We start from the raw sequence: 15,550 nt of genomic DNA on the forward strand, positions 1-15,550 counted from the left end.
TATTAACATTAGAGATAAAAGTTATTGCACAAATACTTTATTTTGACCATATGTCGCTCTGTCCACAAGAGGGCGGAATTGCTCTTGGAACATTGCGTAAATTACTTCCTGTGCCAAAGTGCAAGGTCTGACCTAGCCATCTGGCTAACAGCGTGAATGATACATTCCTGAGAAGTTGTCACATATTTTTCAAGATAGAAGCCAGCTAACATGGTTGGTAAATTAGTTATTTCTTAATGTCGCTTGACTCAATATTAGACTGTCAGTTGTATGTATAGCCACTAATATAGAATAGAGTAAAACATAATACCGTTAGAATAAATTGGATGAATGAGGATGCAGCAAAATAATCGGTTCTCTGTTGTATGGCTTCTTGCTCTCTAAACAGTTAGTAGTTTTAAACAAAAACAAAGTATTTTTGTATTTCTCATGTCTCCATCTGTTGCCCTCTACCCTACCCTCTCTCTGTCTCTATCCCACAGCATAGGTCTACAACACTCTTCCCTCGGCTGTCCTACCATGTGCTGGCCCACTGCAGAGGATACTGTGTGTTGAGAGGCAGCTCAAGGTCGCTAATCTGTGGCTCACAACCCCATGTAGTCAGCCGACTGGACCCAAGATGGACACCTAGTATCCAACACAGCTACCCAGTACCCCCATCCCCCCACGTCACTGCTCTCACCAAATACTCTGACTTATCCACCCCAAAATACAACCTCATCTACTCCTTACCTCACATCAAACTCCTGAGAGCGGTCTCCAGACTCAAACTGATCCAAACCGGAATCACCATGCTCTTACTCCCGCCCGTCTACTACATGTATTTCCAAGGAGATGCTTCGTACCTACTGGTTAGCTACAGCACGGGGATAGCGGCGTTCGCCGCCGTCATGCTCTTCTCGGCTAGTCACTACCTGAGACGCGTCGTCGGTATGATGTACCTGGATGAGTCCCAGACGACGCTGAAAGTGTCTCACCTGACGTTCTGGGGACGCAGGAAGGACGTGTATCTGCCCGTGACGGACGTTATGACTCTGGGGGACACCGGGGACTCCATAGGGGAGACTATATTGAGGTTGAAGAGATATAGTAGTTCTGAGACGCTGTACTTCTCCACTAGACTGGGACGTGTGGTGGATAGGCAGGCCTTGGAGAAAGTGTTTGGGACTTTGATTTGATGTTTTTATAGGGCTTTTCAGAGCCAAACCAGGCTGTACTGAGCCAAACCAGGCTGTACTGAGCCGAACAGAGCCAAACCAGGCTGTACTGAGCCGAACAGAGCCCAGCCAAGCTGTATTGAGCCGAACAGAGCCCAGCCAAGCATCCACTATAGTTCCTGGAACTGTGCTGAAAATATCTGAGCCAGCAGTTAGGTCTGAGTTGACAGAGTGGTGTGAAAAGGGTATTTTATGTTGTGAGCATTTAAAATGTTGTATATTCAGCAGCTAAAGAGATGCCTACCTACATATACTGCAGTCTGTTCTGTCCCAGTTCTTGACTACTGTGTGTGACCAAAAGAAACAGTGACATTTTGTGTTGGACAGCTGCTCAGACTCACAGCCTTCAATAAATACACCCTGATCATTTAAGCAAAACATATTTGACAGGTTTATTTTAAGGTACAGTACACAAAACACTCTGCAGAAAATGTCTACAGTTATTTGACCTTCAGAAAGTCCATTGCAATCAATCATCCCACAGTCATTTATGGAAATAATTTTCATAAAAGAGTTGGAGTGAAATAATGTACAATAATATACAGGAGTGTATACCCTGATGGTCGTCTATGAAGATCTTGAAGAACCATCTGGCCTTAATGGCCATATACCCTTCATCTCCACCCAGCACAGCCGGAAGAGGACTGGCCACCCCTCAGAGCCTGGTTCCTCTCTAGGTTTCCTCCTAGGTTCCTGCCTTTCTAGGGAGTTTTTCCTAGACGCCGTGCTTCTACATCTGCATTGCTTGCCGTTTCGAGTTTTAGGCTGGATTTCTGTAAAAGCACTTTGTGACATCAGCTGATGTTAAAAGGGCTTTGTAAATGCATTTGATTGATTGGAGGAGTGTCAACCTCTTCACTGCAGATTGACAGTATGGGTCTGTTTGAGCAGGGCCACATTGGATTCCTGTGTAGACTCTACTTGAGCTCAGCGATTGCGTCATTAAAGATATCCAGGAAGAGATGAGCATGGTGTTCCGTGAACACCAGAGCTGGTCGGAACCGGATAGACTGGGTTCCACAGCCCCCTAGAACCACACCTGGAACAAGAAAACAACATCATAAATAGTATTCATTCTTTACTAACGAATCAACGATTCACTTGATAGTACTACTGAATGTAAGTGATATGGATGTACCTTATTGATACTAAGCTAGTAAATATTATGCTGGATATTGTCCTGCATGTTCTTGAATCATTTGATAATCTTGCTAAATTGATAGTCTTATTCTTTTAGTTTATTCATCACATCCTACATGCTAAGAGTCTTACCCTTATTCCTGACCTGGAGGATTCATCAGATCCTACATGCTAAGAGTCTTACCCTTATTCCTGGCCTAGAGGATTCATCACATCCTACATGCTAAGAGTCTTACCCTTATTCCTGGCCTAGAGGATTCATCACATCCTACATGCTAAGAGTCTTAACCTTATTCCTGGCCTAGAGGATTCATCACATCCTACATGCTAAGAGTCTTACCCTTATTCCTGACCTGGAGGATTCATCACATCCTACATGCTAAGAGTCTTACCCTTATTCCTGGCCTAGAGGATTCATCACATCCTACATGCTAAGAGTCTTACCCTTATTCCTGGCCTTGAGGAGGAGGAGGTTGCGTGTGTCTTCATCCTTAACATCGATGGCACAGAACGTTCCGATGCCCCTCGCTTTACTGAGCAAGTGGGGGTACTTATCCTTGAAGAGAGAGGAGCGGGTGATGCATGCTGTCTCATACATACACACACTACAAACGACCACTCTCCCTCTACTCATAACACAAACAGTGATCATTCTTCACTCCCCTAACAGTGACTCCTAACCTTTGACCCTAACTCACCTGTAGGTCGTAGAGTCCCTCCAGTATGACCTTGCCTGACCTCTTGGCCTGGTCCAGCAGGTTTTCTGTCTTGATGACCTTTATGACCTCAGTCAGCAACAGGTTCTTAGTGTGGTCTCCAAGCCACGTGTTGAAGATCCTGAACGGCTGGAGAAGAAAATAAGAGGAGAGGAGAGAAGAAGCAGAGAGCAGAGATGAGAAGAGGAGATGGGAGAAGAAGTGAGGAGAGAAGAGAAAGAAGAGGAGGAGAAAATAAGAGGAGAGGAGAAGAGAAAGAAAAGAAAATAAGGTAAAAAGGTTGATATAAAAGTACCACACATACACACACACACACACACACATACACACACACACTACCTTGTCAGGCTGAAAGCTATCTTTCTGGTAGTATCCTCCTGTCAGCATCTTCTTGCTGAAGGAGACGATGTCAGCGGGGTCGTCCAATCCCCAGTGCTCGTGGGCCCAGAATTTCCCCGTAGACCCACCCCCTGTCTGCACCTCATCCACTAGGAAGGCACAGCCATGCTGACGGACACACAAAGGTCAGTAGGTTGAAATGACTAAAGACCTGTGTAATCACAATACTGTTTACAGTGTACTTAAACAGTAAAGTACGGATTTCTAGATGAGTGTACCTTGATAGCTTCATATTATTTACCAATCAATGTATTTAAAGAAGTATTAGATAAAACACACCTTAGTAGGTGTGGCTTATACCAAGTCTCAATTAAAGGAATTCTACTCAATATCTACTACAGTGCCTTGCGAAAGTATTCGGCCCCCTTGAACTTTGCGACCTTTTGCCACATTTCAGGCTTCAAACATAAAGATATAAAACTGTATTTTTTTGTTAAGAATCAACAACAAGTGGGACACAATCATGAAGTGGAACGACATTTATTGGATATTTCAAACTTTTTTAACAAATCAAAAACTGAAAAATTGGGCGTGCAAAATTATTCAGCCCCCTTAAGTTAATACTTTGTAGCGCCACCTTTTGCTGCGATTACAGCTGTAAGTCGCTTGGGGTATGTCTCTATCAGTTTTGCACATCGAGAGACTGACATTTTTTCCCATTCCTCCTTGCAAAACAGCTCGAGCTCAGTGAGGTTGGATGGAGAGCATTTGTGAACAGCAGTTTTCAGTTCTTTCCACAGATTCTCGATTGGATTCAGGTCTGGACTTTGACTTGGCCATTCTAACACCTGGATATGTTTATTTTTGAACCATTCCATTGTAGATTTTGCTTTATGTTTTGGATCATTGTCTTGTTGGAAGACAAATCTCCGTCCCAGTCTCAGGTCTTTTGCAGACTCCATCAGGTTTTCTTCCAGAATGGTCCTGTATTTGGCTCCATCCATCTTCCCATCAATTTTAACCATCTTCCCTGTCCCTGCTGAAGAAAAGCAGGCCCAAACCATGATGCTGCCACCACCATGTTTGACAGTGGGTATGGTGTGTTCAGGGTGATGAGCTGTGTTGCTTTTACGCCAAACATAACGTTTTGCATCGTTGCCAAAAAGTTCAATTTTGGTTTCATCTGACCAGAGCACCTTCTTCCACATGTTTGGTGTGTCTCCCAGGTGGCTTGTGGCAAACTTTAAACAACACTTTTTATGGATATCTTTAAGAAATGGCTTTCTTCTTGCCACTCTTCCATAAAGGCCAGATTTGTGCAATATACGACTGATTGTTGTCCTATGGACAGAGTCTCCCACCTCAGCTGTAGATCTCTGCAGTTCATCCAGAGTGATCATGGGCCTCTTGGCTGCATCTCTGATCAGTCTTCTCCTTGTATGAGCTGAAAGTTTAGAGGGACGGCCAGGTCTTGGTAGATTTGCAGTGGTCTGATACTCCTTCCATTTCAATATTATCGCTTGCACAGTGCTCCTTGGGATGTTTAAAGCTTGGGAAATATTTTTGTATCCAAATCCGGCTTTAAACTTCTTCACAACAGTATCTCGGACCTGCCTGGTGTGTTCCTTGTTCTTCATGATGCTCTCTGCGCTTTTAACGGACCTCTGAGACTATCACAGTGCAGGTGCATTTATACGGAGACTTGATTACACACAGGTGGATTGTATTTATCATCATTAGTCATTTAGGTCAACATTGGATCATTCAGAGATCCTCACTGAACTTCTGGAGAGAGTTTGCTGCACTGAAAGTAAAGGGGCTGAATAATTTTGCACTCCCAATTTTTCAGTTTTTGATTTGTTAAAAAAGTTTGAAATATCCAATAAATGTCGTTCCACTTCATGATTGTGTCCCACTTGTTGTTGATTCTTCACAAAAAAATACAGTTTTATATCTTTATGTTTGAAGCCTGAAATGTGGCAAAAGGTCGCAAAGTTCAAGGGGGCCGAATACTTTCGCAAGGCACTGTAATTTGATCATTTTCACTAACAATCAAGAGTATCAAATCAGTTAGATTGTCAGCATGATTCATATCCCTCCAGATGCTCTGTACTCTGTCTAACCAGTAAGGATCCTTTCTCTACCTTCTTGGTGATTCCCCTGAGCTTCCTGTAGAAGTCGAAGGAGGCGTGGTTATCCCCTCCCTCTGCCTGGATTGGCTCGATCACCACCCCCGCCACGTGCCGACCCTTCTGATTCCACTTCACTATCAGGTCCTCCGCCTGAGATGGGAGGGATTGAACAAGGGATGAGAGGAATAGAGGCAAGAATGAAGGTGAGGGGGGAGAATGAAAGAAAGGATAGTTCAGATGGATGAGGGGAATGGATTGATGAGAGGAATAAGGGATGAGAGTCAGTTGGATGGTCAGATTAGGAAGAAGAGATACTGTATATATCGAGAGAGACTCACCTCCTCCAGGCAGCGTGCCTCCTCCCGTGCGTTCTCCCTCTCAAACTGGTCCAGGGGGTACCTCAGCTGGGGGAAGGGGGCGATGGGCCAGTCAAAAGACGGCACGTCTAGCTTCTGTATGGCCTTGGTGTGAGTGGTGGCCAGACAGCCTGGGAGAATAGAAGAGCCTTGAGTTCAGACTTGATATTAGGTGGTTCTAAAACCTATGTATTGTCATTGCAATTACCTACATCCCAGTTGGAAGTACCTTGTGTACCCACTCAGTACCCTAGTCAGATTGTATCAGCCTAAGTAACTACTATGTAAGTACCGTGTGTACCCACTCAGTACCCTAGTCAGATTGTATCAGCCTAAGTAACTACTATGTAAGTACCGTGTGTACCCACTCAGTACCCTAGTCAGATTGTATCAGCCCAAGTAACTACTATGTAAGTACCGTGTGTACCCACTCAGTACCCTAGTCAGATTGTATCAGCCTAAGTAACTACTATGTAAGTACCGTGTGTACCCACTCAGTACCCTAGTCAGATTGTATCAGCCTAAGTAACTACTATGTAAGTACCGTGTGTACCCACTCAGTACCCTAGTCAGATTGTATCAGCCTAAGTAACTACTATGTAAGTACCGTGTGTACCCACTCAGTACCCTAGTCAGATTGTATCAGCCTAAGTAACTACTATGTAAGTACCGTGTGTACCCACTCAGTACCCTAGTCAGATTGTATCAGCCTAAGTAACTACTATGTAAGTACATATTAAAGTCTTACCCAGAGTTCTTCCGTGAAATCCGCCCATGAAGGACAGAAGAGTCAGGTCAGGGCAGCCAGGAACCTGGAAAAAGAACGAGAGAACACCAGACTGAGAAACTGCTGGCCCTATATAACAAAATGACAAACAGGAGAGTTGTGAGGGAGTGTGAGTTACCTACCTGGTTGATGACACTAGTTCTGACTTCCTCTGGAGTTGGTTCCGGAGTTCCTCTCATCTTGTTCTAAGAAACACATAGAGTAAAAGCCTGCTATATATACAGCCCATATTTAATATAGACTTCATAATTGCGTTACTATCCATGGTCCTGCCCTTACTCTGTACCAGATGAAGATGGCTTTGTAGGCGTTCTCATTGGAGCAGGATCCACAGGCCATGGTCTGGACCCGACTGAAGCCCTTGGGTGCCACCTAGTGGGAAAATGGAGGAAGTGCACCAGTCATGTAAGAGCTTTAGTTATTTGATTTCATTCCATTTATTCTTGGGTTTGAATCCGTTAATAAAGTACAAAGTCCAGGGGACAACACAATACAGTATCACGGAACACTTATTTCCAATGTGGTCCTCTGTGTCACAATATGTCTTGAAAATGTATGCATGGTTAGTAATAGTGTTAGGCTGTGGTGTTATATTCCGAGGTGTATTTGAAATCAAACTTACTGCCATCAGGCCGTTGACAAGCTTCTCAGAGAATTGCTCTGGTGGCATCATCCCAAGAGCTGGTCGGTTGACAAACGTTCCCTGACACAGATTGTAGAAAATAGTAACACATTATCAATGGCAAATCGAATGTCTTTCAATTCTCAAGATCAACCTTGCTGCTTACCATATTTTTCGGATCCGCCATGACTTTTGTGAGTGCCGGGTGATTGTATCCTGGAAATCACAGAGAGAAAAACGTACATTTGAATTCTTTGGGTCTTTCAGTGCTTTGACTCATCCTTGTGGCCAAGAGTTTTTCCTGGCCACGTGACCTGACCAGGAACAACTCTGGGTCCTATAGAATACCCACCTATGGGTATGGATGCGATCTGGGTGTAGACATCCAGCATGCGGTTCCCATCCACGTCCACCAAGTAGTTGCCTTTACTCTCCTCATAGTCACAGAAGAAGTTCACCTGGACAACACTCTGTAGAGGGGGACAGAGATGTTCACCTGGACAACACTCTGTAGAGGGGGACAGAGATGTTCACCTGGACAACACTCTGTAGAGGGGGACAGAGATGTTCACCTGGACAACACTCTGTAGAGGGGGACAGAGATGTTCACCTGGACAACACTCTGTAGAGGGGGACAGAGATGTTCACCTGGACAACACTCTGTAGAGGGGGACAGAGATGTTCACCTGGACAACACTCTGTAGAGGGGGACAGAGATGTTCAAGAGGGACAGAGAAGAGGCTACTGGTGCCGTTACACATGACGCATCGTACAAATCCGATGTGATATGACTTGTGGACAGAGGACGTCAAGGAGAATAAGACACTTTTTTCTCGATGTGGACATTTCTCTTCACCGCCTCTCTTTTTGTCCTTCAGCAGTGACATGACATTTCATTCATATTATATCATATACATCTGAGTGGGTTATGTGTATTTCTTACCTGAATACTCTCCAGTTGTTGTGCTAGGATCTGTGGAGAACAACAGTGGAGATGAATGGATACTACCAGTACTTAGAAACAACCATGGCCTGAATTGAAAGTGCTTTGAATGATGTGTAATTGATTGATCCCTGAGAGCTTTGGCCTGGCCAATGTTAATAGTCACAAGATATTTCACAAACATTCATAGACCATTTTAAATTGTTAAATATGTTGTTCCCCTTACCATCCCTGCTACCCGAACTAACAGACAACAATACCGTTAGACAGTTGGCACATTGCAGTGAGGGACAGATTTACTAAGCATTTTTTTGCACATGTTTTTTTCCATACGAGAATGAAACACAATCCCGTAAAACTGTCTTTAATAGTGTCATTTTTCTTGCCGTTGCAAAAGTGTGATAAACTTAGTAGGTCTGGTCCTAGGTGTGATATGGTCGGGCGTTGATCTATTGAGTTACCTTAGATCTGGGACCTGGAACCTCCGTCTTCATACAAGGACCATCAAACTCAACTTCCTCAACTCTTTTAGCGGTTGTTTGTTGATGGCGGTGTCCTATGGAAAATGGGAACGAGATTCTATGGGTTATTTGAGTTCTTAAGTTTTGTGCCAACGCCAAAAGCACATCCAATTAGTAGGAAGTTACAGTACAGCAAATCACAAATACCTCACGAGGAAGCTAGATATTAATCTGTAATGAGTGGGATCAAGAGGAGTGCACAGAGGTGGGAATTAATGATCAACTGTGTTTTCCAGTTGTGTCTTGTTCTGGGAAGTTGAATGGCCAGTATGGCTCAAAGACATGATGCTTGTTTGACTGACAGAAAGTACAGATGTAGGATCTTCATTTGAGCCAGTATGCCACTGCAGGAAATTAATCCTGCAGTAACAGGATAATTCATGGACATTTTTGAAACATTTTTCGTAAGCGAAAATCAAGTCTGACATTTTCAAAGTGGAAATGACAAACTTCAGAAGCCTTTTTAAAACCTCAAATACACAAGTTTAAAATGTCCTGCGTTGCAGAAAAGTTCTCCTGCAACCGGGTGATCAAATGTAGCGATAATAACACAATGTAGCGATAATAACACAATGTAGCGATAATAACACAATGTAGCGATGCATTCAGAAACTCACAAGACATTCCACAATCTCCTTTCTTCCAATTGTCATTGTGTTCAACTTATTAGTTAGTACATATTCAACATTATGGTAATATCTTTCTATAAATAGCATGTGAGAAGCCAGCATTACCTATCACTAAACAGCAAATTCTCCAGTGTAAAAAACTAACAAAAACACAGTGTTAAATCAGCACTGAAAGTGTGGAGTCTGTGGACCCATATACACACAGGAACAGTGTTAAATCAGCACTGTGGAGTCTGTGGACCCATATACACACAGGAACAGTGTTAAATCAGCACTGTGGAGTCTGTGGACCCATATGCACACAGGAACAGTGTTAAATTAACACACTGCTTCGCGTAAAGCCTTATTGAAATATTTCCCAGAGTGCCTCGCCTTTCGAGTAAATTGTAGACTTACCACCCACGACTGTATTTGTTAGTGACAGAGACATGGTTGTAGCATTCATCCATTTTGATAGATCTACTATGGTAAGCCATATAGAAGTTTCTCTCCTCTTACCTGAAGCAGACAACCCACGGCTGGGTCTCAGAGAGGAAGCAAGATGGCGGCTCAGAATACCGGAGGCCATGCTCCTCAGCTACCGCTGTAGCTGTAGCAAGAAAGAAGAATGCAAAAACAAGTGGATTTTCATCTTTTCTTGACACTCTGCACATAAATACCAATAAAAAATGGGTTATCACACATACAGTTAACTTTTCAAAATAGAATATTCATATCAAATGATGCTGGTTGACTGCGCAGTAGTTTAACATGTAAAGGAAACACTCACTGTGGAAGTGTGAAAATGTGATGCAGGTGGAACCACAAGACTGTATGCCATCGTCCTTACTCCACAACAGTCCTTTATATCTCAACCACAGCCATTTAGAGAAGCGGGTGTGGAGGTGGGGGGCAGTGCGAAATCGTCCGGTATACCACACACCACTATCATTGACTAGACTGCTCTCCGGGAGACTAAAGGCTCAGGTCATGACAGTAATAATTGCAGATACAGGATGGATCAAAATAGGTTGGTTTTAGATGAACTCAGTTTTGTAAGAGGACTTCTATGACAGGTCAGGGTACGTTTCATCTATTCATTCATTGCTGAGGTCAAGATTCTTACATCCTGAAATGTCCAGTTCTCCAAAAGGTCAAACGTTAAGCATTGGTAGACTTTGGAACGACAGGTTAACATGATTCCTTTGGATTATTATTCTGGCATGAAAACATTGAGATGTAACTGTGACTAACTTCTCTTTATTAAAGCCTTCCTGGCTAAAGCCTTTATGTGCACTACATTCTGGTCTACAGTTTAACATAGGCAGCATTCCCATTACATCTCTTGGCCTTTATGTGCACTACATTCTGGTCCAGTTTAACATAGGCAGCATTCCCATTACATCTCTTGGCCTTTATGTGCACTACATTCTGGTCCAGTTTAACATAGGCAGCATTCCCATTACATCTCTTGGCCTTTATGTGCACTACATTCTGGTCCAGTTTAACATAGGCAGCATTCCCATTACATCTCTTGGCCTTTATGTGCACTACATTCTGGTCCAGTTTAACATAGACAGCATTCCCATTACATCTCTTGGCCTTTATGTGCACTACATTCTGGTCCAGTTTAACATAGGCAGCATTCCCATTACATCTCTTGGCCTTTATGTGCACTACATTCTGGTCCAGTTTAACATAGGCAGCATTCCCATTACATCTCTTGGCCTTTATGTGCACTACATTCTGGTCCAGTTTAACATAGGCAGCATTCCCATTACATCTCTTGGCCTTTATGTGCACTACATTCTGGTCCAGTTTAACATAGGCAGCATTCCCATTACATCTCTTGGCCTTTATGTGCACTACATTCTGGTACAGTTTAACATAGGCAGCATTCCCATTACATCTCTTGGCCTTTATGTGCACTACATTCTGGTACAGTTTAACATAGGCAGCATTCCCATTACATCTCTTGGCCTTTATGTGCACTACATTCTGGTACAGTTTAACATAGGCAGCATTCCCATTACATCTCTTGGCCTTTATGTGCACTACATTCTGGTCCAGTTTAACATAGGCAGCATTCCCATTACATCTCTTGGCCTTTATGTGCACTACATTCTGGTCCAGTTTAACATAGACAGCATTCCCATTACATCTCTTGGCCTTTATGTGCACTACATTCTGGTACAGTTTAACATAGGCAGCATTCCCATTACATCTCTTGGCCTTTATGTGCACTACATTCTGGTCCAGTTTAACATAGGCAGCATTCCCATTACATCTCTTGGCCTTTATGTGCACTACATTCTGGTACAGTTTAACATAGGCAGCATTCCCATTACATCTCTTGGAATACAAAAGCGTAGATAAAACACATTTGTCAACATGTTTTTTAAAAATCAGCATTGCATACAGAGGACAGGTTTTCAAATACTGCTTTTCCAAACATATACATATTGTATTGCAATTACATAATTACAAGATCAAAATCTTTGCAACATTTACAGCATAAATACAGGTGAAGTCGGAGGTTTACATACACCTTAGCCAAATACATTTAAACTCCGTTTTTCACAATCCTGACATTTAATCCTAGTAGAAATCCCCTGTCTTGGGTCAGTTAGGATCACCACTTTATTTTAAGAATGTGAAATGTCAGAATAATAGTAGAGCAAATGATTTATTTCAGCTTTTATGTATTTTACATACACTCAATTAGTATTTGGTAGCATTGCCTTTAAATTGATTAACTTGAGTCAAACATTTTGGGTAGCCTTCCACAAGCTTCCCACAATAAGTGAATTTTGACCCATTCCTCCTGACAGAGCTGGTGTAACGGGGTCAGGTTTGTAGGCCTCCTTGCTCGCCCACGCTTTTTCAGTTCGGCCCACACATTTTCTATAGGATTGAGATAAGGGCCTTGTGATGGCCACTCCAATTCCTTGACTTTGTTGTCCTTAAGCCATTTTGCCACAACTTTGGAAGTATGCTTGGGGTCATTGTCCATTTGGAAGACCCATTTGCGACCAAGCTTTAACCTCCTGACTGATGTCTTGAGATGTTGCCACAATATATCCACATAATTTTCCTCCCTCGTGATGCCATCTATTTTGTGAAGTGCACCAGTCCCTCCTGCAGCAAAGCAACACCACAACATGATGCTGTTACCCCCGTGCTTCACAGTTGGGATGGTGTTCCCCCTGGGATGGTGTTCCCCTTTTTCCTCCAAACATAACGAAGGTCATTATGGCCAAACAGTTCTATTTTTGTTTCATCAGACCAGAGGACATTTCTCCATAAAGTACGATCTTTGTCCCCATGTGCAGTTGCAAACCGTAGTCTGGCTTTTTTATGGCGGTTTTGGAGCAGTGGCTTCTTCCTTGCTGAGCGGCCTTTCAGGTTATGTCAATATAGGACTAGTTTTACTGTGGATATAGATACTTTTGTACCTGTTTCCTCCAGCATCTTCACAAGGTCCTTTGCTGTTGTTCTGGGATTGATTTTCACTTTTCACACCAAAGTACATTAATCTCTAGGAAACAGAACGAGTCTCCTTCCTGAGCAGTATGACGGCTGCGTGGTCCCATGGTGTTTATACTTGCATACTATTGTTTGTACAGATGAACGTGGTACCTTCAGGCGTTTGGAAATTGCTCCCAAGGATGAACCAGACTTGTGGAGGTCTACAATTATTTTTCTGAGGTCTTGGCAGATTACTTTTGATTTTCCCATGATGTCAAGCAAAGAGGCACTGAATTTGAAGGTAGGCCTTGAAATTCATCCACAGTAACACCTCCAATTGACTCAAATTATGTAAATTAGCCTATCAGAAGCTTCTAAAACCATGGAATTATTTTCTGGAATTTTCCAAGCTGTTCAAAGATACAGTCAACTTAGTGTATGTAAACTTCTGACCCACTGGAATTGTGATACAGTGAATTATAAGTGAAATAATCTCTGTAAACAATTGCTGGAAAAATTACTTGTGTCAGGCACAAAGTAGATGTCCTAACCGACTTTCCAAAACAACAAGAAATTTGTGGAGTGGCTGAAAAACACATTTTAATGACTCCAACCTAAGTGTATGTAAACTTCCGACTTCAACTGTATATGCCTAAAATACACTGTACTGCAAGTACAGTATAGTCTCAATACACACAAACAGCCATAAATGAAAGTTGAACAATGTAACTATTCAGTGTTGATAAGCAGAATAGTGCAGGTGATAAGTACTGAAGAGGACATTACTAAGGAGATCATCTGCATGTTGGCAGTGAAAAGACTCATTAAAGACGAGTTCATACCCCACAACGTTACAGTAACATCATTACTACAACAACCAGCTGGTATCAACACAGCAACCAAGGGAGTGAGAGAAGTAAAGAATGAAAATAATTGAGGGAGGGAACAAGTTCATTAGTCTGGACAAAGCTTGGCCATCCTCCTCCAGAAGTCCACCCTTTCCTGGTTTAGTCTTCCACCCTTTAAACATATGATTGGCTGAATCAGTCCGTGACAGATCACATGAGGTACCAGGCAGCCAATCTGGCGACAGCAGCCGCCCAGCTGGCCAGAACCATCTGACCAACAGGATGTCTCAGCAGCATCATGGCTAATTGACAGGCAAAGTTAGTGTTGCCACTGGCCACTAGAGAGAGGAGGAAGAGGAGAAGAAAGAGAAGGATAATAATTCAGTCATTCATGTTCTAATTTCTAGAAACTATCCTGAGTGAAAGATTGCATTGTGACCTCATTCTGTTACTACTGTTAGTACCACATGTGTTGTCATATGACATGTCTAATTGATGCCAAACACAGAAAAAGGAGATGTTAAAGTGTGAGAAGTTCAGGCAGGCAGCTTACCCATTTTGGCAGCGTAGTAAGGGCACTTGTTAATGTCTCCGTCCATGTCCCCATGACCATGTCCTGGGAACCCTGCGTCCAACACCACCTCCTTGATGCTCTTCCCTGCCTCCTTCAGCTCTGTGAACAGGTAAGTATCCAACAGCATTAAATCAGCATCTTACGACAAAATACTACAAACATTTCATGAGTATGATGTTTAAAAGGCCAAACCATGTTCCCAAACCCTTTTACATCATTTATAATACACTTATCAAGTGTTATGGCTTCATATCAGTGTTCTTCAAGCTCAAAACAGCTGTTACGCTACCCACAAGACAGCTGTTTGGATACCTATCATATGTCAGTACTATATGTGGTAGATCACTACTAGATCATGAAATCCCAGCCTGATCCACCATCCTGAATAAACCGCGTGGAGCGAAACGGAATGTAAGCTAGCGAGATCAGAATGGTCGAACGAGGTTAATGAAAACCACCCTGATCAATAATATCTTACCTCCATGTTGAACTTGAAGGCCAGGTTAGACTCGGCTATGATCCTCTCTCCTTGGTCTCCTGGTCCATCTCCAGCTCGTTGATCCTGCTCCTGTACAGCTGTTTAAAGGCCTTGGCGCTGTGGATGCCCTCAAACTGGTAGAAGTGCAGCCCCTCGCCACTAGAGGGCAGCTTCAGCGCCCGCTGTGCCACCTTCATTAGAATAGGGTTCATTTTAATAAATAAATTAGAATCAATTAGAAAATATGTGTGGATTAAATATTAAATACATTATTTTCTTTAGAAATTAAGTAAAAGTTGTCAAAAATATAAATAGTAAAGTATAGTAAAGTAAAGTACAGATACTACTTAAGTAGTACATGAATGTATTTTTACTGAAGTACTTTACACAACTGGGTAAGAGGAGTTGCCAACAGGTCTTTGCTTTTAACCTGAATTTATTTAAGAGCTATGTATGTTTAATTCTGTCAGTGCACTTAAAAGTTTTCTAAAACCCTATTATTTATTATATGTAGACTTGAGCATGTGCGAGAGAGACAGAGAGATATACATTTTTTCTGATTAGTTACTTATGACAAAGTGTCCCATAAAGCTCATCGGGATATTCCAAGGTGGGTCAGGTGGCAGTGGTGACTATGTGTGCTCACACTGAGGACACCACTAAATGATTGGGTATGGGGAGGATAAGCTAATGTAATTCCTTCTCGGATCACTTTCCTCCTTTTGCACCTTTACCCTTCGCTTGTGGACTTCAGTGCACAACACATCAGCTGTCTGGGACCAGGCGGAAAAAAACTTTCCA

The 15,550-nt window shown here is 42.7% G+C and overlaps 2 protein-coding genes and 1 pseudogene across 3 annotated transcripts; 1 reads left to right on the forward strand and 2 right to left on the reverse strand.

The window, feature by feature from the left end:
- The first annotated feature begins 70 nt into the window (after positions 1 to 70).
- On the forward strand, positions 71 to 1,597 carry LOC110485532 (transmembrane protein 186). Its single transcript, XM_021556629.2, has 2 exons — positions 71 to 213; positions 483 to 1,597. Exons 1-2 carry the CDS (start codon positions 211 to 213, stop codon positions 1,176 to 1,178), a joined length of 699 nt encoding a protein of 232 aa, XP_021412304.1. The 5' UTR covers positions 71 to 210; the 3' UTR covers positions 1,179 to 1,597.
- Positions 1,596 to 10,319, reverse strand: LOC110485542 (4-aminobutyrate aminotransferase, mitochondrial). Of its 2 annotated transcripts, none has more exons than XM_036940203.1 (16): positions 10,172 to 10,319; positions 9,901 to 9,991; positions 8,714 to 8,808; positions 8,253 to 8,282; positions 7,662 to 8,007; positions 7,476 to 7,525; positions 7,310 to 7,390; positions 6,967 to 7,059; positions 6,810 to 6,872; positions 6,649 to 6,712; positions 5,883 to 6,031; positions 5,557 to 5,694; positions 3,413 to 3,580; positions 3,056 to 3,202; positions 2,802 to 2,913; positions 1,596 to 2,256 (listed from the first exon to the last, which is right to left on the reverse strand). In XM_036940203.1, the coding sequence occupies exons 5-16, from the start codon at positions 7,699 to 7,701 to the stop codon at positions 2,135 to 2,137; spliced, it is 1,227 nt and encodes a 408-aa protein (XP_036796098.1). In that variant the 5' UTR covers positions 7,702 to 8,007; positions 8,253 to 8,282; positions 8,714 to 8,808; positions 9,901 to 9,991; positions 10,172 to 10,319; the 3' UTR covers positions 1,596 to 2,134. The 2 variants fall into 2 exon arrangements, with proteins under 2 accessions (XP_036796098.1, XP_036796097.1); XM_036940202.1 differs by having other exon boundaries at positions 7,662 to 7,779; positions 10,172 to 10,315.
- Positions 10,320 to 14,233: 3,914 nt separating this feature from the next.
- Positions 14,234 to 14,946, reverse strand: LOC118938530 (annotated as a pseudogene).
- Between the last annotated feature and the right edge of the window lie 604 nt (positions 14,947 to 15,550).

Source organism: Oncorhynchus mykiss, chromosome 13, assembly GCF_013265735.2.
Source record: "Oncorhynchus mykiss isolate Arlee chromosome 13, USDA_OmykA_1.1, whole genome shotgun sequence".
NCBI lineage: Eukaryota > Metazoa > Chordata > Actinopteri > Salmoniformes > Salmonidae > Oncorhynchus > Oncorhynchus mykiss.